Genomic DNA, 20,369 nt, shown 5'->3' on the forward strand with positions numbered 1-20,369 from the left:
AGCTTCTGAGTAGCTGGGATTATAGGTGCACACCACCACACCTAGCTAATTTTTGTATTTTTAGTAGAGATGGGATTTCACCTATTGGCCAGGATGGTCTTGATCTTCTGACCTTAGGTGATCCTTTCACCTTGGCCTCCCAAAGTGCTGGGATTACAGGTGTGAGCCACAATACCTGGCCCATATAGTTTTTTTTAAAAAGGAGACAAGGTCTTATCTTATTGCCCAGGATGGTCTTGAACTCCTGGGCAAAGTGATCCTCCTGCCTTGGCCTCCCAAAGTGCTGGAGTTATAGGCATCAGCCACCACACTTGGCCTTTTATACAATTTTTGGAGTACTTATATTAATAACATTTTCTCATACAGACATGAACCCAAAATATGAGACAGGGTCTCAGGCAATTTAGAAGGTTTATTTTGTCAGGATTAAGGATGTGCCCATGACATAGCCTCAGGAGGTCCTGATGACATGTGCCCAGGGTAGTCAGGGTACAGCTTGCTTTTGTGCAATTTAGGGAGATATAATACATCAGTCAATACATGTAAGATTTACATTGGTTCCATCTGGAAGGGTGGGAGATAACCTGAAGTGGGGGCTTCCAGGTCATATGTAGATTTAAACACACTCAGATGGGCAATTGGTTGAAAGATTTATTGTCAGTAGAAAGGAATGTTTGGGTTAAGATAAGGGGTTGTAGACACCAAGGTGTTTTTTTTGTTTTGTTTTTTTTTTGAGATGGAGCCTTACTCTTGCCAGGCTAGAGTGCAGTGGCATGGTCTCAGCTTACTGCAACCTCTGCCTCCTGGGTTCAAGCGATTCTCCTGCCTCAGTCTCCTGAGTAGCTGGGATTACAGGCGTGTGTCACCATGCCCAGCTAATTTTTGTATTTTTAGTCGAGATGGGGTTTTGCCATGTTGGCCTCCCAAAGTGTTGGGATTACAGGCGTGAGTCACTGTGCCTGGCTGACACTAAGTTTTATTCTGCAGATGAAGCCTCCAGGTAGCTGACTTTAGAGAAAATAGATTGTAAATGTTTCTTATTAGACTGAAAGTCTGCATTAATGTTAATGCTGGAAGGGTGTGATGATTACCCCCCACTTCGCTTCATGGCCTTAACTAGTCTTTCTGGTTAAATTATAGAGTGCCTTGGCCAAAGAGAGAGTGCAGTCAAATGGTTGTGGGAGTCTTTGAATTTTCCCCCTTCTGGCCAAGATTTGCCAAAGGTAACATTTTAATTTCGTTCCATAGTGTTGCTGGGGTGGCATGGCTGCCTGCCCCTGGTTTATCCTGTCCTTGAGTGGGACTCTCTATGGCCGAGGGACTTAGAGTAAACAAGACTTAGAGTCAATTAATTATTCTAAGCCAGATAGGAATAGACATGGACAGGCATTCATTACCCCTTAAAATTATTATTAATTTTGTTTTTTAAGTAGAATGTCAACAAACAAAAAGCCAAAGGGTTTTTTTAAATGTTAATTTTCATTAAAATTAATGAAAAAAACTGACTTATTTTTAACTTCTGTTATGCATTGAGCTACGTAATCTTCGTTTTAGTTACAGACTTTAGCAATTAGCTATACAGAACATAAACATTGTTCTGAAAAAAATAAAAAAATATATATATATCTGCACAACTCATAGCTGGGAGTATTATACCCAGGAGGCTTCGTCACAAGGTATCATCATCCTCTCTGTAATTATTTTCTTCTTTTACCAGCTGTCCAGGCATCTTTGTATCCATCCTTGACTTGGAGGGTCTGACCTTGACCTAATTGTATCCCTCAAAACTTGCCCTTACACTCCCATGCGACAGTCCCTGGGCCTAGAGGGAGGGTGCTTGTGTAGTCTTAGCAGCAAGGCATTTGCAGTGAAAAAAGATTGGGCCCAATAGGATTGTTACAGGTAGTTAGTTAGGCATGAGCTGGGCAGAAGAGGGCTCTTCCCTACTCACTAGAATGTCAGGTGATGGTTCAGCAATTATTACATTGCCTATCTAAAAATGATAATTCGGCAGCTCGAAGGAGAGGCCATTTCCTAATGGTCCATACCTGTTAACATCAAAATATTAACTGAATGCAGGCCCCACAGAGGTACAACTCCTGGGCATGTGTGTTAAGAGACAAAAAAAAAAAAAAAAGAAAAGAAAATGGTAAAGTATGATCTTCTGGGGGCACACTCCACTGGAAAAGGGAAGTAAGCCTCAGATGGCCATGTTTAGAACTCCCTAAACACATTGCGTGTGTTCAGTTCCAAAGGATAGGAAAGCACTGGGCATGTGGAAAGCCCACCCTAAAGGAAGAAACATGGGAAAGAGGCGAGCTTATAAAAGTCCTAGGGACATGGTTAAACAGGGCACTTGACCTTTTCTCTTTAACTGTCACATGCCCGCTTGGGTCTCTTCCAAGCACATGTTCCCTTGCTTTCCTGTTTTAAGGCCTTTTCAAATAAACTTCCATTCCTCTTCTGGAACTTGCCTTCGTCTCTTTTTTGCTTTATGCCTCTCAGTCAAATTCTTTCCGAAGAGGCAAGGACTGAAGTTGCTGAGGACCTGTATAGATTTGCTGCCGGTAACTCAGATCTCTTCTACCGGTAACAGGATGCCAAATAAGAGAGATTGGCATCTCTGGTTTTGAGAATACCATAATTTTGGTTTCCTTGTAAGTAAGGAGAAATAAATAACATTAATATTTTGACAATAAAAAGAGTATTTGTATGTCAGAATAGAAAAGAGAACCTCTTCCATTAGGGCACCAACTAAAGATATGAAGAAAAATTATAATCTGGTACTCTCTAGAGGATTATTATAGCCAAGAAATAATTCATAATTCAGTCTGCTCTCAAACAGAAGTTAGTATCGAGTGTTATACTTTTCCTTTGAAACAATTTCTTTCTCTGAATTTCCTTTTCTATTAAAGAGAAATTATAGTAAGATCAATTTGTGTGCAAATTAAATTTTAGATTTATTATACTTTGATTATTCACATAAAGTGCAGCAAGAATTGATTGGCTACATAGGCCCCTTTCAAGTTGATTTTGCTGAAACTTTACCTAAAAATATGCAATTTTAGTCAAAGTCTTGGTAAAATAACCAATCTCCAATTATTTTGTTCAAAAAGACTCTTACTTAACTTATGCAAATAACCATATTGTCATAAAATCACAATTTGAATTTTGGATAACTCAGAGAGAGAGGTAAGTTTGCTTACAAATCATACTTCACCCAAATGCTCTAAACTATAAATAACTATAAAAAAAGGTTTTCTGGACCATTCTTTAACCAGAGCAGCAGCCTTCCAAGCAAGATGTTTGTTCACCTTGGAACTGCCATTCACAAGCCAAACAGCTCATGAGAGCAATTAGGATCTATAAAATCTAGCAGCTCCTCACATAGTTAGAATCAGTCCTAGGGGAAAAAGAGGGTTCTTGCTTATGAATATCTCCTTCTTGTATTCCCAGATGGCAAGATCCTATGCATTTTAATTTTATCATGGAACTCTTTGAACACCTTTATTTCCATTAGCATAGGGGTAGCTTCAGCTAACATTCCATAGCAAGGCAGTAAATGCCCCTTCAGTAGAAATTCTCTAGTCCAGTAGTTGTTATTGGGAAGTGCTCACAGTTTTTTTGCCATAAGTCCCAATAAGTGTTCCACAAAAGGCTACAAAGTGGAGGATTTGTCCCATCTAGCACTCCAGCTTTTCCCTGATATTTTGTGGGCTCAGGAAATCTTTCTAGCTCCCATTTAGTAAGTCCAGTTAACATTTCTGAAAGAGCAGATTTACCTGCCTTCAGTTTTGTAGTACTAGATAGGGGAAACATCCCCCAGTCAGATACAGTACCCATTTTCATAAGACATTTAGGTGAAAAGAGTCACAACTACCTTACATAAAGTCTGTTTAAACATCTCAGATTTTACAGTTCTATTAGCCTGTATGTTTTTATGTTCTGGTCCCAGGAACTTTTCTACCCCAAGACCATTTTACCTTTTATGGTAAAAAAGGGGTTGGGGTTCCCAGCAGGGAGTGGAGTCAAGGGACTCAAGCCTTTTTGTCAAATTTTTTTATCTTAATTTGCCTCAGCATTGCCCCAGACAATGTCAGCTTTCTCATGATAACCTTTGCCTTCTGATTTTTTAAAAAAAAATTTTTCCAATCTAGGGCAAATAGTGAATAACCGTCTAAAAATTTCTGTCACTCTTCTGGGGTGAATTCTTTGACTCTCTTTTTCTTTTCCCATTTTTTTGTTAATTACCCCAATTTTTTTATTTTCTTTTTTTTTTGAGATGGAGTCTCACTCTGTTCCCCAGGCTGGAGTATGGTGGCATGACCTTGGCTCACTATAACCTCCAACTCCTGGGTTTGAGCGATTCTTCTGCCTCAGCCTCTTGAGTAGCTGGGATTACAGGCACATGCCACCATACCCGGCTAATTTTTGTATTTTTAGTAGCGATGGGGTTTCACCGTGTTGGCTGGTCTCGAATTCCTGACCTCATGATCGTCTTCCTCGGCCTCCCAAAGTGCTGGGATTACAGGTGTGAGCCACTGTGCCTGGCTGAGCTAGCTCCTATTAGTCTGATAAGCTCTTACTTTTCTTTGATTAGAGCTCTTTCACACAGTTTAATAGTGAAATATCACTTCCATATGACACAAATAAACATACAGATATAACAGACATGCAGACAAAAGCAGATGTGAAAGATTTTTCATTTGCCTGTTTTTAAAATTTTTCCCCTTTATGGCCGGGTGCAGTGGCTCATGCCTGTAATCCTAGCACTTTTGGGAGGTGGAGGCAGGTAGATCACTTGAGTCTAGGAGTTCGAGACTAGCCTGGGTGAAATTGCAAAACTTCCTCTCTACTAAAAGTGCAAAAGTTAGGTGGGTATAATGGTATGCACCTGTAATCCTAGCTACTTGGGAGGCTGAGGTATGAGAATTACTTGAACCTGGGAGGAGGAGGTATTACTGGGCCGAGATTGTGCCACTGTACTCAAGACTGAGTGACAGAGTGAGACTTGGTCTTAAAAAAAAAAAAAAAGATTTAGGCTGGGCACAGTGTCTCGTGCCTATAATCCCAGCACTTTGGGAGGCCGAGGTGGGCAGATCATGAGGTCGGAAGATGGATCATCCTGGCTAACATGGTGAAACCCCGTATTAGCTGGGTGTGGTGGTGTGCGCTTGTAATCCCAGCTACTTGGGAGGCTGAAGCAGGAGAATTGCTTGAACCCAGGAGGTGGAGGTTGCAGTGAGCTGAGATCGAGCCACTGCACTCCAGCCTGGTGACAGAGTGAGACTCCATCTCAAAAAAAAAAAAAAAAAGATTTAGCTGTTTTCATTAAACCAACAATAATAATGTCTTATTTTATTAAAAATTACATAAGCAAAGATCATTCTTTTTGGGGCTTGGTTTATAGTTTAATAACTCTTTTGCCAAATTTTGATACCTTATAGTATTTGGCAAGGATAAGTATGGAATCCTTTGATCAATAAATGCAAACAAAAATGTGTGCTAACAATTCTTAAGACATTTCTAATATTACTTTACCAATAATTTCTAAGCTTGCTTATTAAAGATTTTACTTAAGTCACATGAATTTGAAAACTATTTAGGCTTATTTATGAGTACTCTTTTTTTTTTTTTTTTTTTTTTGATATGAAGTCTCGCTCTGTTATGTAGGCTGGAGGGCAGTGGCATGATCTTGGCTCATTGCAATCTCCACCTCCCAGGTTCAAGTGATTCTCATGCCTCAGCCTCCCAAGTAGATGAGATTATAGGCGCACGCCATCACACACGGCTAACTTTTGTATTTTTAGTACAGGCAGGGTTTCACCACGTTGGCCCGGCTGGTCTTGAACCTCTGACCTCAAGTGATCTGCCCGCCTTGGCCTCCCAAAGTGCTGGGATTACAGGCAGGAGCCACTGTGTCCAGCTATTAATTTATGAGTACTCTTTACCTTTAAGCCAGTCTGGTACCTTGTGGCCAAAAACACAAAACAAAATATGTGTACATATACCTAAACACACATGTATACACGCATACAAAGTTCCTATAGTTTATGCTTCAGAACTCTAGCCATGAGATATTAATACAGACTTACCACTTTGCAACAATAGCAAAAATAAATGTTTGGATGCAAACAGTGGATTTTATCTCAGTAGAAAAGTAACAATAGCCTAAAGCAGGCTGAAAAGAAAGCAGACAGAGAACTTAGGAATTTTATAGTTGCAGGTTCACCTTCAGGCTTTTAATTTTTCTTGGTGTAATTTACCCATCAGTTTAAAATGTGCACAAGAACAGACCTCTAATGTGTAACCAGCTGCAGTATTAGAAAACCTGGCATGCCCTTCCATTATACAACCACTTGCAAGTAGAGGAGTCATAAAAGCAAACAGGGTGCCTGAGAGAGGTCATTATCCTTGTGTTTTTTCATTCCTAGATTATTTGTTTTCCACATTTTTTTCTTAAAAGGAGGAACTGAGCTGTGCCTTAAGGTTTAGTGGAGTGGGTAAAAGTGTGCTGGTTGTGAGTGGGACTCCATAGTGTGTCATCACTGAGTCATTTCTGCCCTTTTATGTGTTTCAGTTTCTCTTTGTGGAGGTCCAGCACCACTGGGAGGGCTCAAAGTAAGGAATGAGGCTGGGTGCAGTGGGTCATGCCTGTAATCCCAACACTTCGGGAGGCCCAGGCAGATGGATCACTTGAGGTCAGGAGTTCGAGACCAGCCTGGCCAATATGGTGAAACCCCATCTCTACTGAAAACACAAAAACTAGAGGGGCATGGTGGCATGTACCTGTAATCCCAGCTACTTCGGAGGCTGGGACGGGAGAATGGCTTGAACTCTGAAGGTGGAGCTTGCAGTGGGCCAGGATCATGCCACTGCACCACTGCACTCCAGCTTGAGCATCGCAGTGAGACTCCATCAAAAAAAAAAAAAAAAAGAGGAATGACTAGCTCCTATATGTGCTTCATGGGCAAGAATTTTTTTAAACTAATTTTGTTGGGAGTTCCCTGTAGGGCTGCTGCACGTTGTAGGAGGTCAACCCCCCCAAGACACTTCCACTTGGCCTTGAGTGACCCAGGGGCACATTTTGGTTGGAAAGAGCAAAATGCTCTTTCTCTTTGGAGCTGAGGAAACTCAGTCTCTTATTTATCTATGAAAATGACAGTTCAGTTCCTCACACAAATGTGCACACAAGCCAGTCAAGATTAATTTCAGGAGGAAAGGCAATGGAGAAGACTCTTTAAAATGCACCTCTGGGCCAGGTGGTGGCTCATGCCTGTAATCCTAGCACTTTGGGAGGCTCAGGCAGTTGGATCACTTGAGCTCAGGAGTTCAAGACCAGCCTGGCCAACATAGCAAGACCCTGTCTCTACAAAAGGTACAAAAATTAACTGAGTGTGGTGGCACACATCTGTAGTCCCAGCTACTCTGGAGGCTGAAGAGGAGGATCTCTGGAGCCTGGGCACTTGAGGCTGCAGTGAGTAATGATGGCACCACAGGACTCCAGCTTGGGCAACAGAGCAAGACTTTGTTTTGAAAGAAAAAGAAAAAGAATGCACTTCTGCACTAGAATTGGGATCCTAGACAACAACTTCCTAGGAGCTCAGCTAAACCAGGTAAGACTACTTCCTGTAAACTGTTCTCAGCCACTCCTAACTTTGTAACTGTGATCTGCCATTACACATGCCAAGGCCAAGTCCTCTTATGGTACAAGGTAATTTCTGGTACCTCCAAAAGTCAAAGAGGTCAGGGAGTGCAATACAGGAAGGCAGAGCTGTAGACCAAAAGAGTCTGCCCATTTCGTTTGAAACTCCATAAGAAAACAGGACATTCCAAAAAGGGGCAAGTGGTGCCTTTGTTTTGAGTTCTTTAAGGGGTTTGAGTCATTAGAAGGCTTCTTTAGATTTTTTTTTTGGTAGTGAAGATAGTGAAGGGGAAGGAGGAGTAGGATGGAAGACAAGACAGGAAGCAAACACAGAAACCACACACATGGTTTTGTTTTGTTTTTCCTTTTTGCAGCTGCAAGGAATTTTATTGCAAGGCAATTCAGAGGCCTTGTTTCCCATAATTTGGAATTCTCATTTGGATTTGGCCAAGTCAAGTAGAGTTGGAGTTGGTCAAACCCAATGGGAGAAAGACCAGAACAACAACAGCAATAGCAACAGCAACAACAATAAAAACCCAGCAGTATGATTACTGAGTGCTCTTATGGTAAGGAGAAATTAAGACCAGCTGATTGTTAATTGTAACTTTTGTCAAATGAAAGCCCAATTCAGCTACTTACCTAGGAATGGGTCTCAGGTTGAAGACTGCTCTGTACTATCCTAAAAGCAGGAAAAAAATCAAACTCACCTTCCCTGTTGTAAGTGAGCCCAAACTCCAGAAAGGAGTTACCTGCCTTCCATCATCACGGAAGCAGGAAAACTTGCCTTTCTTGTTGGAGCAAGTAAAACTTCAGAAAAAGGAGATGTACAACAAAATAAACTTTAGATCTTGACGAAGTTCTGGGAGATCAGTGGTTCTCTGGTGTGGGGCTTCCTAGACCTCAGCCAATTATCCAGTTGGTTTGAGCAATAAAGATAACTCAAGTTAGTACCACGCACCAGTAGGTGATTTGTCAAAAGTCAGGGGCACTTCCACTCAGAAGCCCTTTCAGGTTGCCAATTGTGAACCCAAAATATCTGAGACAAGGTCTCAGTCAATTTAGAAAGTTTATTTTGCCAGGGTTAAGGATGCACCCATGACATAGCCTCAGGAGGTCCTGATGACATGTGCCCAGGGTAGTCAGGGTACAGCTTGCTTTTATACAATTTAGGGAGACATAACACATCAGTCACATGTAAATTTACATTGGTTTCATGTGGAAGGGTGGGACAACTTGAAGTGAGGACTTTCAGGTCACAGGCACATTTAAACACATTCTCATTGGCAGTTGGTTCCAACAGTTACTGTCAGTAGAAAGGAATGTCTGGGTTAAAATAAGGGGTGGTGGAGAGCAAGGTTTTATGCTGCAGATGAAACTTCCGTGTAGCAGGTTTTAGAGAAAATAGATTGTAAATGTTTCTTATCAGTCTGCATTAATGTTAATGCTGGAGAGGTACGATGAGGCCTGTCCTATCCCCACTTCCCTTCATGGCCTGAACCAGTCTTCCTGGTTAATTTTTAGAGTGCCCTGGCCAAGGAAGCAGTACATTCAGATGGTTGTGGGAGCCTTCAAATTTTATTTTTGATTTACACAGATGTAACTTAGAGAAGGTTACACATCACTCCTACAATGTTTCCCATGCAATTTAACATATCAAATAAACCTAATTTGAAAAATTTAATCAGAGGTAAGTTCAGGAAAACCTAGTTATTTTTAATATCTCTCTTTTTAAAAGATGAAAAAACAAACCCTTTGAGATTTTCCAGGGACCCTCTGGAAAATTCTCAGTTTGAGATCAAGATTGTATTTAGGATTTGATTTTGAGAAGGCAAAATGTTGAAAGGTTTGAATATTTGATTAAATAGGATCTCAGGCCACTTTTCTAATAGAAGACTTGGTTCTCTTAAATAAGGATATTATAAAGCACTGGAAATTACTCCAATAAGACACAGAATCTTTGTTTCCTAGGCAGATTACTTGAAAAGTAAAGAAAAATCTTTTATACAGTCTCTCATAAACAGCAGACTAGTAGTCCAAGAAATTTTGTCCCTTGAGAGAGAAAACTGAAGTCTAGTTTTACATCAGTATACTATTGATATTAAAGCTTATTTTAAAACCTCATAAATAAACCCATTCAGTCTTAGCCAGCTTGACCATGTAAAATATGTTTTTTTCTCTTTTTTTCCTTCACATTTCCTTTACAACTTCATATATTCCTTCAGGTTTTTGTCCTTTCCTCTTTCTCATTCTAGAACAACCTTTCAACGACCTCTTAATCAACTACAAAAACATATTTTGCATTCCTTGAATACTTTTCATGCAGAGTTGTTTCCCTTCACACTTACTGCTTATAGTAGTTTTGTTAACATATATAAATTATTTTTAACAATATTTATTTTATAGGGAAATCTAGGAAGTAGACAGTTGTGAATTGCCTGTCACATACCAGCATTTTTTTTAGCAGATTAGTAAATTTTATGAATACAGCATCTCACATGTTCTAGAAATATAAGCTTCTTCATAATAAAACTTCTTAATGTGGTGAAAAGTAGATGTTTACTAAGAGACCCAAATATCTTTTAGTTTCTCTGTTAAAATAAGTAGTAAAAAGCATATATAAACTTATGTTTAGTAATTGTTTCAGTATTTTATTTTACTTATTCAATGAATACCTGTCACTTAGTATAACTTAAGGTTTCAAATTACCAAACAGATTTTGAAAATGACTTTTTTTTTTAACACCCTTTCAGCAAATAATTTTTTCTTTTAAAAAAATTTGTACCTTTTTTTTTTTTAGACAGTCTTGCTCTGTCACCAGGCTGGAGTGCAGTGGCGCAGTCTCAGCTCACTGCAGCCTCCGCCTCCTGGGTTCAAGCGATTCTTCCGCCTCAGCCTCCCAAGTAGCTGGGACCACAGGCACGTGCCACCATGCCCGGCTATTTTTTGTATTTTTAGCAGAGACGGGGTTTCCCCATGTTGGCCAGGATAGTCTCGATCTCTTGACCTCGTGATCTACCCACCTCGGCCTCCCAAAGTGCTGGGATTATAGGCATGAGTACCTCTTTTTTTTGAGATGGGATGCTGTGTGTTGTCCAGGCTGTTCTCAGAATTCCTCGGCTCAGGCAGACCTCCTGCCTCAGCCTTCTGAGGTAGCTGGAATTATAGGCATGCACCAGGGCTCATCTTTTTTTTTTTTTTCTTTCTTTTTCTTGAGACGGAGTCTCATTCTGTTGCCAGACTGGAGTGCAGTGGCGCATCTCAGCTCACTTCAACTTCCGTCTCCAGATTCAAGTGATTCTCCTGCCTCAGCCTTCCGAGTAGCTGGGACTACAGGTGCGTGCCACCACGCCCAGCTAATTTTTGTACTTTTAGTAGAGATAGAGTTTCACCATGTTGGTCAGGTTGGTCTCAATTTTCTTGACTTCGTGATCTGCCCACCTCAGCCTCTCAAAGTGCTGGGATTACAGATGTGAGACAACGCACCAGGCTCAGGGCCCGTCTTTTAAGACTTACGAAACATAATTATTGTTGAAATATTTTTGTCAGAACAGAGACTCAATTTGATTAAAATCGCATCTGTAAATTTATGATCTTAAACATCTAATAAATATATTAGCTTAATTTATGAGTAAGCCCAATAAATATATAAATATAAATACAAATAAAATATAAAGTATACATATAAAAATAAAATGTATGTCTGCATTATACTTAATGCAGAAAACTCTGAAGACATATCTGTTTTAATAAATCAACAATATTGTTTTTGTTGTTTTTTTGTCACCCAGGCTGGATTGCAGTGATGCAATCACCGCTTACTGCAGCTTTGACCTCCTAGGCGCAAGCCCTCCCAACTTTGCCTCCCAAGTAGCTGGGACTACAAGTGTGCACATAACAGCTGGCTAATAAATCAAATATATATATATATATTATTTATTTTTTTTTGAGACAGAGTCACGCTCTGCAGCCCAGTCTGGAGTGCAGTGATGTGATCTTGGCTCACTACAACCTCCGCCTCCTGGGTCCTGGTTCAAGCAGTTCACCTACCTCAGCCTCCCAAGTAGCTGGGATTACAGACATGAGCCACCATGCCCAGCTAATTTTTGTAATTTTTAGTAGAGATGGCGTTTCACCATGTTGGCCAGTCTGGTCTTGAACTCCCAACCTCGTGATCCACCTGCCTTGACCTCCCAAAGTGCTGGGATTACAGGCGTGAGCCACTGTGCCCGGCCCAATCAACAATATTAAACTAGTTTTTTTTTTCTTTTTCCTGTATCCTTCAGGCATTAGCTCTAAAAACACATGAATTTGAAAAATATTTGGATTAGTTTCCTATATTTTTTAGAGTTTGGGGAATATTTAATTTATATAAACACTTATTTTTCTCTAAGCTGATTATTTAGAATGGAGCTCTTTTAGTAATTGGTAATACCATCTGAAGATAGGAAAATGTCACATATACATAATATATATACACATATACAGAAAGAAGTAGAGATTATTATGACTTTCACTCTAAAAATTTATCTTGAGCCAGGCATAAATACAGTGATACAGAATTCACTAGATTATAAATGTAAGAGTTTGTTCTTGTCTTTGCTTCATTTTTTTTTCATCTAAATTATATTTCCGGTAAATAAAACAAATTGTTCAATATAAGGGCTGAAGCTTTTTACCAATATTTTTGGAGGAGACTTTTAAGACTTTGTTTTGTCTTCTTGTATTTATGGAGGAGGTAGACTAAATTCTGTTCCCATTTATCCTTGTTTGCCCCAGGTAGTTGCTTTCAAGGTCCTTGAGTCCCCTTCAAGATCTCCCAAAGGAAGGAGAGGGATGCCTAAAATTCCAGTGACTATAGGGACTTGAGGAGGTAGAGTGGGAAGGGATGAGTCTCAGAGGAGCCATCTTGGGAGATGTTTAAGTTTTCTCAAAGAAGCCATTGAAGTGCTAGACACAGTGTCTTTGCACCTGTAATCCCAGTTACCGAGGAGGTAGAGGCAGGAGGATCACTTGAGTCCAAACCCAGAAGTTCAAAACCAACCTGGCCAGCATAGTGAAACCTGTCTCTTAAAGCAAAATTTTAAAAATGAGCCATTGAAGTTCTAAATTATGCCTTGTAAAGTTATGCCAACAAGAAAGGAAGGGAAAGAGCTAATGCTGCAGTGGCAGAGCATGTAGTCAGCAGGGTTTTGACAAGGAGGGGTTTCAGTTGACTGAGAAGTTCCCATGAGAAGAGCAAGATCAAGTGTAGAGAGCAGAGAAGCCTTGAAACAAAGAGCCAGGGAGAACTTCTAGCCTAAGAGGAGTACAGAAAGGCCTCAAAACCAAAGCTGTTAAGAAGAGCTCTAGCCCAAGTTCCTTCCAAACAAAGAAGCCTTAGATTCTAACCCAGCTTCAGAGAGCACAGTCATTCAAAATGTAACTGAAATTATGTCTTTTTATGGCTTACTGATGGGTGCAATAGGTGTTCCCAAAAAATATGCAGAAGATGGAGCCTCTGATCCAAAGTCACTCTCAAAGATATCCAAAGAGAGAAGCAAAAATCTTTTTTGCTGCAGGCAATAAGAATAGTGTTTGTCAATCCCAAGTCAAGGCAGATTGAGTTAAAAGAAAAAAAAGAATGGTGTTTGTGAACACTTGTGTTTGTGACCTCCAATAAAAGTGAAATACTTTCGACACTGGGTAGGTGATGCTGAAATGGGATTTCTCAGTACTAGCAAGGCAGCAAGGAAAGAGATGACACAGACCCTATGGACTGAGATCTTTTATTTAGACAGACTCACTTGAGAGCTGGCATGGTCCAGTATCGCAGGCCCCCAGGCTGCTGGCTGCCTCCTGGCAGGTAGAAATAGACCTACTGGCAGGTAGAAAACCAATAACAGACATTCTGTTATTGGATCTAAGCCAAGGTCTCAGGACACAAAATGAAACAAGACAAGACACTATGGCTATCCCTGAGAAAGAAAGAATCTGTTATAAGAGTACTTGAACCAAGAGTCACAATACCCAAAGAACTAGTTCCTAAAGTGTTTTCTCCTATAAATCTAAATTTTGGAAAAGGAAAGCAGAGCCTCTTAACATCCTTGCTCAGCTGGACCCCAAGATCTAGGGTCTGACAAGTAAAACGTTTATTTTCGCTTGCTGGGTCATAGGTCCTGGGATCTCAGTTGCAGTTTCCAGAACAAGCAGGGAATCCTAACCATCCCAACCTCATTGACAAATCTGTTGGGAGGAAAATTTTCCCTCCTCCAACTTGGGTTTAGTTGTTGGGGACCTGCACATTATCTGATAATAGGCAGATTAATAGGAGAAGAGACAGGGTTTATTTATGTGTGTCTTGGGAATGCTTAGTGGTGAGTAATTCATTCAATAGCCAGAGAGAAAAGGTTTATACAGTAGTTCCCCCTTATCCATAGGGGATGTGTTCCAAGACCCCAGTGGATGACTAAAACCATTGACAGTACTGAACCCTGGCCAAGGAATGCCAAGGTCACTTTTTCACTTAAAGGAAGCACTTTATGACTTCTCTTTGGCATATCCGAGTTGCCACCATCACTATTCTTGGGCTTTGGGACCATTATTAAGTAAAACAAAGGTTACTTTAACACAGGCACTATGACACTGAAATAATTGATCTGATAATTGAGAAGGCTACTAAGTGACCTTGGGTAGCATATACAGCATGGCTACCCAGACCAAAGGAATGATTCATATCCAGGTCAAGAAGGAGTGGGAGGGCACAAGACTTCACGCTGCTCAGATTGGTGCTCATTTTAAAACTTGTGAATTCTTTCTGGAATTTTCCAATTAATATTTTAATGTTTTCAGTTCTTCATTGATCATGGGAAACTGAAATCAGGGAAAGCAAAACCAGATAAGTTTATCAACTTCAAATGGAGGTGAGGGATTTAGGGCTTCAATTGGAAGGTGTAGATGGTTCTGTTGGCCTTTTTGCTGCCAGGGGCAATGGGCAGACTGTCTCTATGGCAGCCAAATTCACCGGAAACTCCTATGGAGAAAGGGTTAATGACAGCTGGGTGTTCCAGAGGGAAGTTGAATTAGGGAAGTTCAGGTAATGTTTCTTTCTGTGGCTGAACACAGTGGCTCACACCTGTAATCCCAGCACTTTGGGAGTTGGAGGCAGGTAGACACTAGAGGCCAGGAGTTCGAGACCAGCCTGGCCAACATGGTGAAACGCTGTCTCAACTAAAAATACAAAAATTAGACAGGCATGGTGGCTCATGTCTGTAGTCCCAGCTACTTGGGAGGCTGAGGTACAAGAATCACTTGAACCTGGGAGGTAGAGATTGTAGCGAGCCAACAACACACCACTGCACTCCAGCCTGGGTGACACAACCAGACTCTGCTTAAAAAAAAAATTCTTTCTGCATCTTCAGTTCAAATTGCTTTTATTTTAAAATAATCTTTATACCATCTTTATACCAACTCTGTGAGTCCAAGTAGGTCCCTTCAATATTAAAATCTTTGTAAAATATATTAAAACTCTTACCTGGGACCTTCATTATTTTAACAGCTTTGTTGCTGTATAATGGTCATATTGTACATTGGACATATTTAAAGCATACAGTTTGATAAAGGGACACATGAATGGACCCATGAAACTGTCAACATAATAGCGAACATGTCTGTCACTCTCAGAAGTTTCTCCATTGTCCCTTAACAAATTTCTTCTGTTTTTCCCCAAACCCTCCCTCTCAGGAAACCAGTGATCTTTTTGTCACTATAGATTCATTTACATATTCTAGAGTTTTATATAAATGGAATCATAAAATAGTCTTTCTTTGTTTAGCTACCTTCACTCAGCATAATTATTCTTGAGATTCATTCATATTGCTTGTATCAATAGTTTTTTTTTTTATTGCTGAGTTTGTTGTATGCTATAATAAGGCGATATGACTATTTGTGTATGTCTTTGTGAAACTGCCTTGGCAAAATTGTAACAGTAAAATAAGTTTGACATGGTTGACTCTATCTTACTTCTAACCTCGAAGCTATCTTTGCTCATTCCTGGGCATAGGGTCAAGCTAACCATGCTGAGGGACTGAAAACCACCTTTGTAAAACTAATAAAAGGCCACAAGATTAGGATTATGTGAGGGATCTGAATTCTGCTAAAATATAGGCATAGTTTTTTTTTTTTTCTGAATAGCAAATAGTTTATTGGTAAGTACATGGTTTCAGTGGGAGTAATAAATTCACATGAACAGGAGACAGTAATCAAGTCAAAAGAATAAATGCTTACTAATCATCAGAAAATCTGTGCCATTAGGGCTGGCACGTAAAAATCCAAAATCACCCAGAGGCCAAATCTTAAAGAAGATTCATCCTGTTATTAGTCCCTATGGAATAGGTCCATAGTACCTGGAATCTGTAGAATTCTGTAGATTATCACCTTCTAACCAAACATGACCCATTGGCACCATAGGTCTGCCCTATAATTCATTCAATTTTTAGGGAATTTGCAGGACTTCCAGAAAAAAAAAAATAAAGCATGTCTCAAAGCGTATGTGGGTGATCCCTGATTTCAGGAATCCTCCGGCCCAAAGTACCCTGAAGACCCTCGGCATAGTTTTTATAATCCTTTACTGCTCAGGAGTCCTGTGGCCAGAGGCGACAGGATTTGTGACTTTCCCGAGTGCTCCTGTAGATAATATCACTAATGTAGAACCTAAGAGTGGTCTTTTGAGATTTTTTTTCAAACTTTCTGGCCACTGACTGACCCACACCCAGAACCATGACTTTTGACTCAGCTGGTCCTGTGGCCCCACATAAGGAATGTTTTCCATACATCTATGATTTCATCCTTAACCAGTCAGCAGCATTCATTCTCTAGCCTCCTGCCCACCAAATTTTCCATAAAAACTCAACCTAGCTTCTGAGTTCTTGGAGAAATGGATTTAAGTGATAACTCCAGTTACCTTGTGTGGCTGGCCATGCTGCAGTCTCAGTGAATTAATTGATTTTGTCTGTGCAGTGGGCAGGAAGGACTCACTGGATGATTGCGTTTCTATGTATGTATGCTTTCATTTTCTTAAGTAAATACCTAGAAGTGAAATGGTTGAATCATATCAGAAGTGTATATTAAAGTTTTAAAGAAACTGATAAACTGCACTGGTGATGGTGATAACTGCACCATTTTTCATTTCTACCAACAGTTCATAATAGTTTCAGTTATTTGACATCCTTGCCAACACTGGAAAAATGTTGGGGTTACTTTATTATTTTTTTTTGAGGTAGAGTCTTGTTCTGTTACCCAGGCTAGAGTGCAGTGGCATGGTCTTGGCTCACTGAAACCTCTACCTCCTGGGTTCGAGCTCCTGCTTCAGTCTCCTGAGTAGCTGGGATTACACGGATGCACAACCATGCCTGGCTAAGTTTTGTATTTTTAGTGGAGATGGGGTTTCACCATGTTGGCCAGGCTAATCTCGAACTCCTGACCTCAGGTGATTTGCCAGCCTTGGGCTCCCAACGTGCTGGGATTACAGGTGTGAGCCACCATGCCCAGCCTACTTTCTTATATTTTTTAGAGTTTAAGGATTATTTAATTTATGTAAGCATTTCTTTTTATTATTTTATTTTTTTGAGATGGGGTCTTGCGCTGTCACCCAGGCTGGAGTACAGTGGCGCAATCTCGGCTCGCTTCAACCTCTGCCTTTCTGGTTCAAGCAATTCTCCTGCCTCAACCTCCCAAGTAGCTGGGACTACAGACACACACTGCCACCACCCTGCCCCACTAATTTCTTTTGTATTTTAGTAGAGACGGGGTTTCACTGTATTGCCCAGACTGGTCTCGAACTCCTGAGCTCAGGCAGTGTGCCTGCCTTGGCCTCCCAAAGTTCTGGGATTAGACATGAGCCACCGCGCCCGGCCATAAAATTTTTTTAAGAGATGTGGTCTCATTTGTTGCCCAAGAATGCAGTGGGGTGTTTATAGCTCATTGCAGCCTTGAACTCCCACCTCAGCCTCCCAAGAAGCAGAGATTACAGGTGTAGGTTTTATGACCTGCTTCATAGGAGACTGGGGGTGGTTTGTGAGAGTGATCTTTCTGCTTCTGTTTTCTAAAATGCCTACATGACATATTTTGGGGTAGCACTTGCTGGACCCCATCAATTCCATAAAACTACATAGCTTTAAAACTGTAAAACATTGCCATTTAATTTGAGTAGAGTCCTATATTTTCTTTATAAGTACAGAATTTTCAGTCTTTTTCGAGACTGTAGTTTTCAGTTTTTTTGCCAAACTGCAGTTGTTGAATTGACCCCATTGCTGGTTAAATTGGAATCTGCAGAAATTAATGTTAGCCATAAAATCTTTGCCTCCTTTTTTTTTTTCCATTAAAAAGCATTATGTGGCAATAGTCTGTAAAATCTTTGTCTTAAAGACAAAGCAACCAGAGGAAACTTAAAAGGGCATGCCACCTGCCAGTGTTTTACTGAGTTTCTTTGACCCTAAAAAAAAAAAAAAAAAAAAATTCTTTCTATTTTATGAATTTGAGTTTATTGTTAAATCCATTCTCTAATAAACCCAAATCTTTTCTTCATTCCTGTTAAGAGTTATAAATAAAGATTTGCAAAGCATTATCTGCCCTTGGCAAAACAGAGAACTGCTCATGGAATAACCCTAAGTGAGGGAAAGAAGAAAAAAAAATGTTCCTTGAGTACCTACAATGTGCTTGGTACTATTACATGCTTTAGAGTATCTTCTCATTTAAATCTTGTGACTGTCATTTAAGATTAGTATTATTAGCTGCATTTGAAAATGGAAGAAATGAAGGCTCATTTTAAGTTCAGGGGTACATGTGCAGGTTTGTTATATAGGTAAACTTGTGTTATGGGGGTTTATTTTACAGATTATTTCATCACCCAGCTATTAAGCCTAGTACCCATTAGTTATTTTTCCTGATGTCTTCCTCCTCCCACCCTCTACCCTCTGATAGGCCCCAGCATGCATTGTTCCCCTCTTTGTGTCCATGAACGCTGTTTTTCTATATTGTGTTTTCAAATGCTTGGAAAAATTTGAACAAAGCAAATGCAGACCAGTAGGTGTTTGCTATTGAGAGCACCTTCAAGTAGTTTCATTGATAGATGCAAGCGTTTCTAGTTGGCTGCTTTGATGAAGCTGGGAGGGCATCTAAAACCTGAATCTTTTTTCCCTTCATGACTACTGTTTGTACAGAACACATATTTTCTTTGTGGGGGCTTTTTTTTTTTAAGCCTTTTGGAGCGGTGAGGGAATCTTATTTTCTTTTCCATGGAAAAGACAATCAAATATGTATATACACGTATGCACATGCATATGTACCTACATCAGCTGAGTAGCAACAAAATTAAATTGCTCAAAATTATGAAGCTTATACTGTAGTTGGAAACATACTGATCCATAACAAACACACTTATAACCATTTTGGTGAAAGATTAGAAATCCAAAATTACATTATCCTGCCAAAATAATTTTCATTTTAGCAATTTTTTCTGGTCTTTGTTAACACATGTTATTTTTATTTTATTTTATTTTATTTTTTGAAACAGAGTCTCACTCCATCGCCCAGACTGGAGTGCAGTGGCATGATCTTGGCTCACTGCAACCTCTGCCTCCCAGGCCCAAGCGATTCTCCTGCCTCAGCCTCCCAAGTAGCTGGGATCCACGCCACTCCCATCCAGCTAATTTTTATATTTTTAGTACAGATGAGGTTTCACCATGTTGGCCAGGCTGGTCTCGAATGATCTACCCTCTTGGCTTCCCAAAGTGCTGGGATTATAGGTGTGAACTACCTCGCCCAGCCGTATACATTTATTTCTGTTTAGTACACAGTCATTATATATGAATTATCTGATTTTTATACTCATATATAGATAATTCTATCATAGATTTTCTGGGAACAGACCTTATTTTCATTATCCTGCTTTCAGAATGTGTTAGATCATAGAGGTTTGGTTTTATAAATTTATGTGTTTTTTTTTTTTTTTTTTTTTGAGACGGAGTTTCGCTCTTGTTACCCAGGCTGGAGTGCGATGGCGCGATCTCGGCTCACCGCAACCTCCGCCTCCTGGGTTCAGGCTATTCTCCTGCCTCAGCCTCCTGAGCAGCTGGGATTACAGGCACGCACCACCATGCCCAGCTAATTTTCCTTATTTTGAGTAGAGACGGGGTTTCACCATGTTGACCAGGATGGTCTCTATCTCTTGACCTCGTGATCCACCTGCCTCGACCTCCCAAAGTGCTGGGATTACAGGCGTGAGCCACCGCGCCCGGCAATTTATGTATTTTTATGTTTCTATAGTTTTAGTAATTTTTTTAGAGAAAACTTTTTTCATAGTATTTAATTATAATGACTTCAATATTGTATTGCCATACCATATTGTTTAGTACACAGTTGGATTGTTTCTAGACTTTCTTGTAGATAATACTTAAGTTAGTGCTTTTGTACAGTTTTTACATCTGTTGAATTATTTATTAGGGCCTTTTCTCAGAAGTGGGGTTATTAGATTAAAGGCTGTGAACACTGATTGTATTTTGTCATGTTGCTTTCCATGCAGATTTTTCACTTCATACTTAACTCATTGTACTAGTTTTACTGGTGTTGGTTAGCATTGTTTTTTTTCCTTTTCTCCTTGAGTTATAAATGGTGACTTAAGAGTGTTTACATCTCCTTTTGTTTTATTACTGTTTAAGATTGTTTTACCATGTGGTTATTGTTTGTACAT

At 40.0% G+C, this 20,369-nt stretch overlaps 1 protein-coding gene across 7 annotated transcripts in view; it reads left to right on the top strand.

Moving 5' to 3' along the window:
* COMMD1 (copper metabolism domain containing 1) overlaps positions 1-20,369 on the top strand; it is a 239,231-nt gene that overhangs the window by 41,917 nt on the left and 176,945 nt on the right. Inside the window, exons 1-2 of one of the 7 annotated variants that reach the window (XM_021672874.2) lie at positions 7,572-7,616; positions 8,020-8,211. The exons of 4 other annotated variants lie outside the window; for them this stretch is intronic. In XM_021672874.2, coding sequence (XP_021528549.1) covers positions 8,209-8,211 — 3 coding nt within the window. In that variant the 5' untranslated portion in view covers positions 7,572-7,616; positions 8,020-8,208. Of the gene's footprint in view, positions 1-6,497; positions 7,617-7,912; positions 8,212-20,369 lie in introns of those variants that run through there. 2 more of the 7 variants (XM_021672872.2, XM_064364164.1) reach the window with 2 other exon arrangements.

This window comes from Aotus nancymaae, unplaced genomic scaffold, assembly GCF_030222135.1.
Source record: "Aotus nancymaae isolate 86718 unplaced genomic scaffold, 86718_ANA_hifiasm-v0.15.2.pri h1tg000057l, whole genome shotgun sequence".
Taxonomy (NCBI): Eukaryota; Metazoa; Chordata; class Mammalia; order Primates; family Aotidae; genus Aotus; species Aotus nancymaae.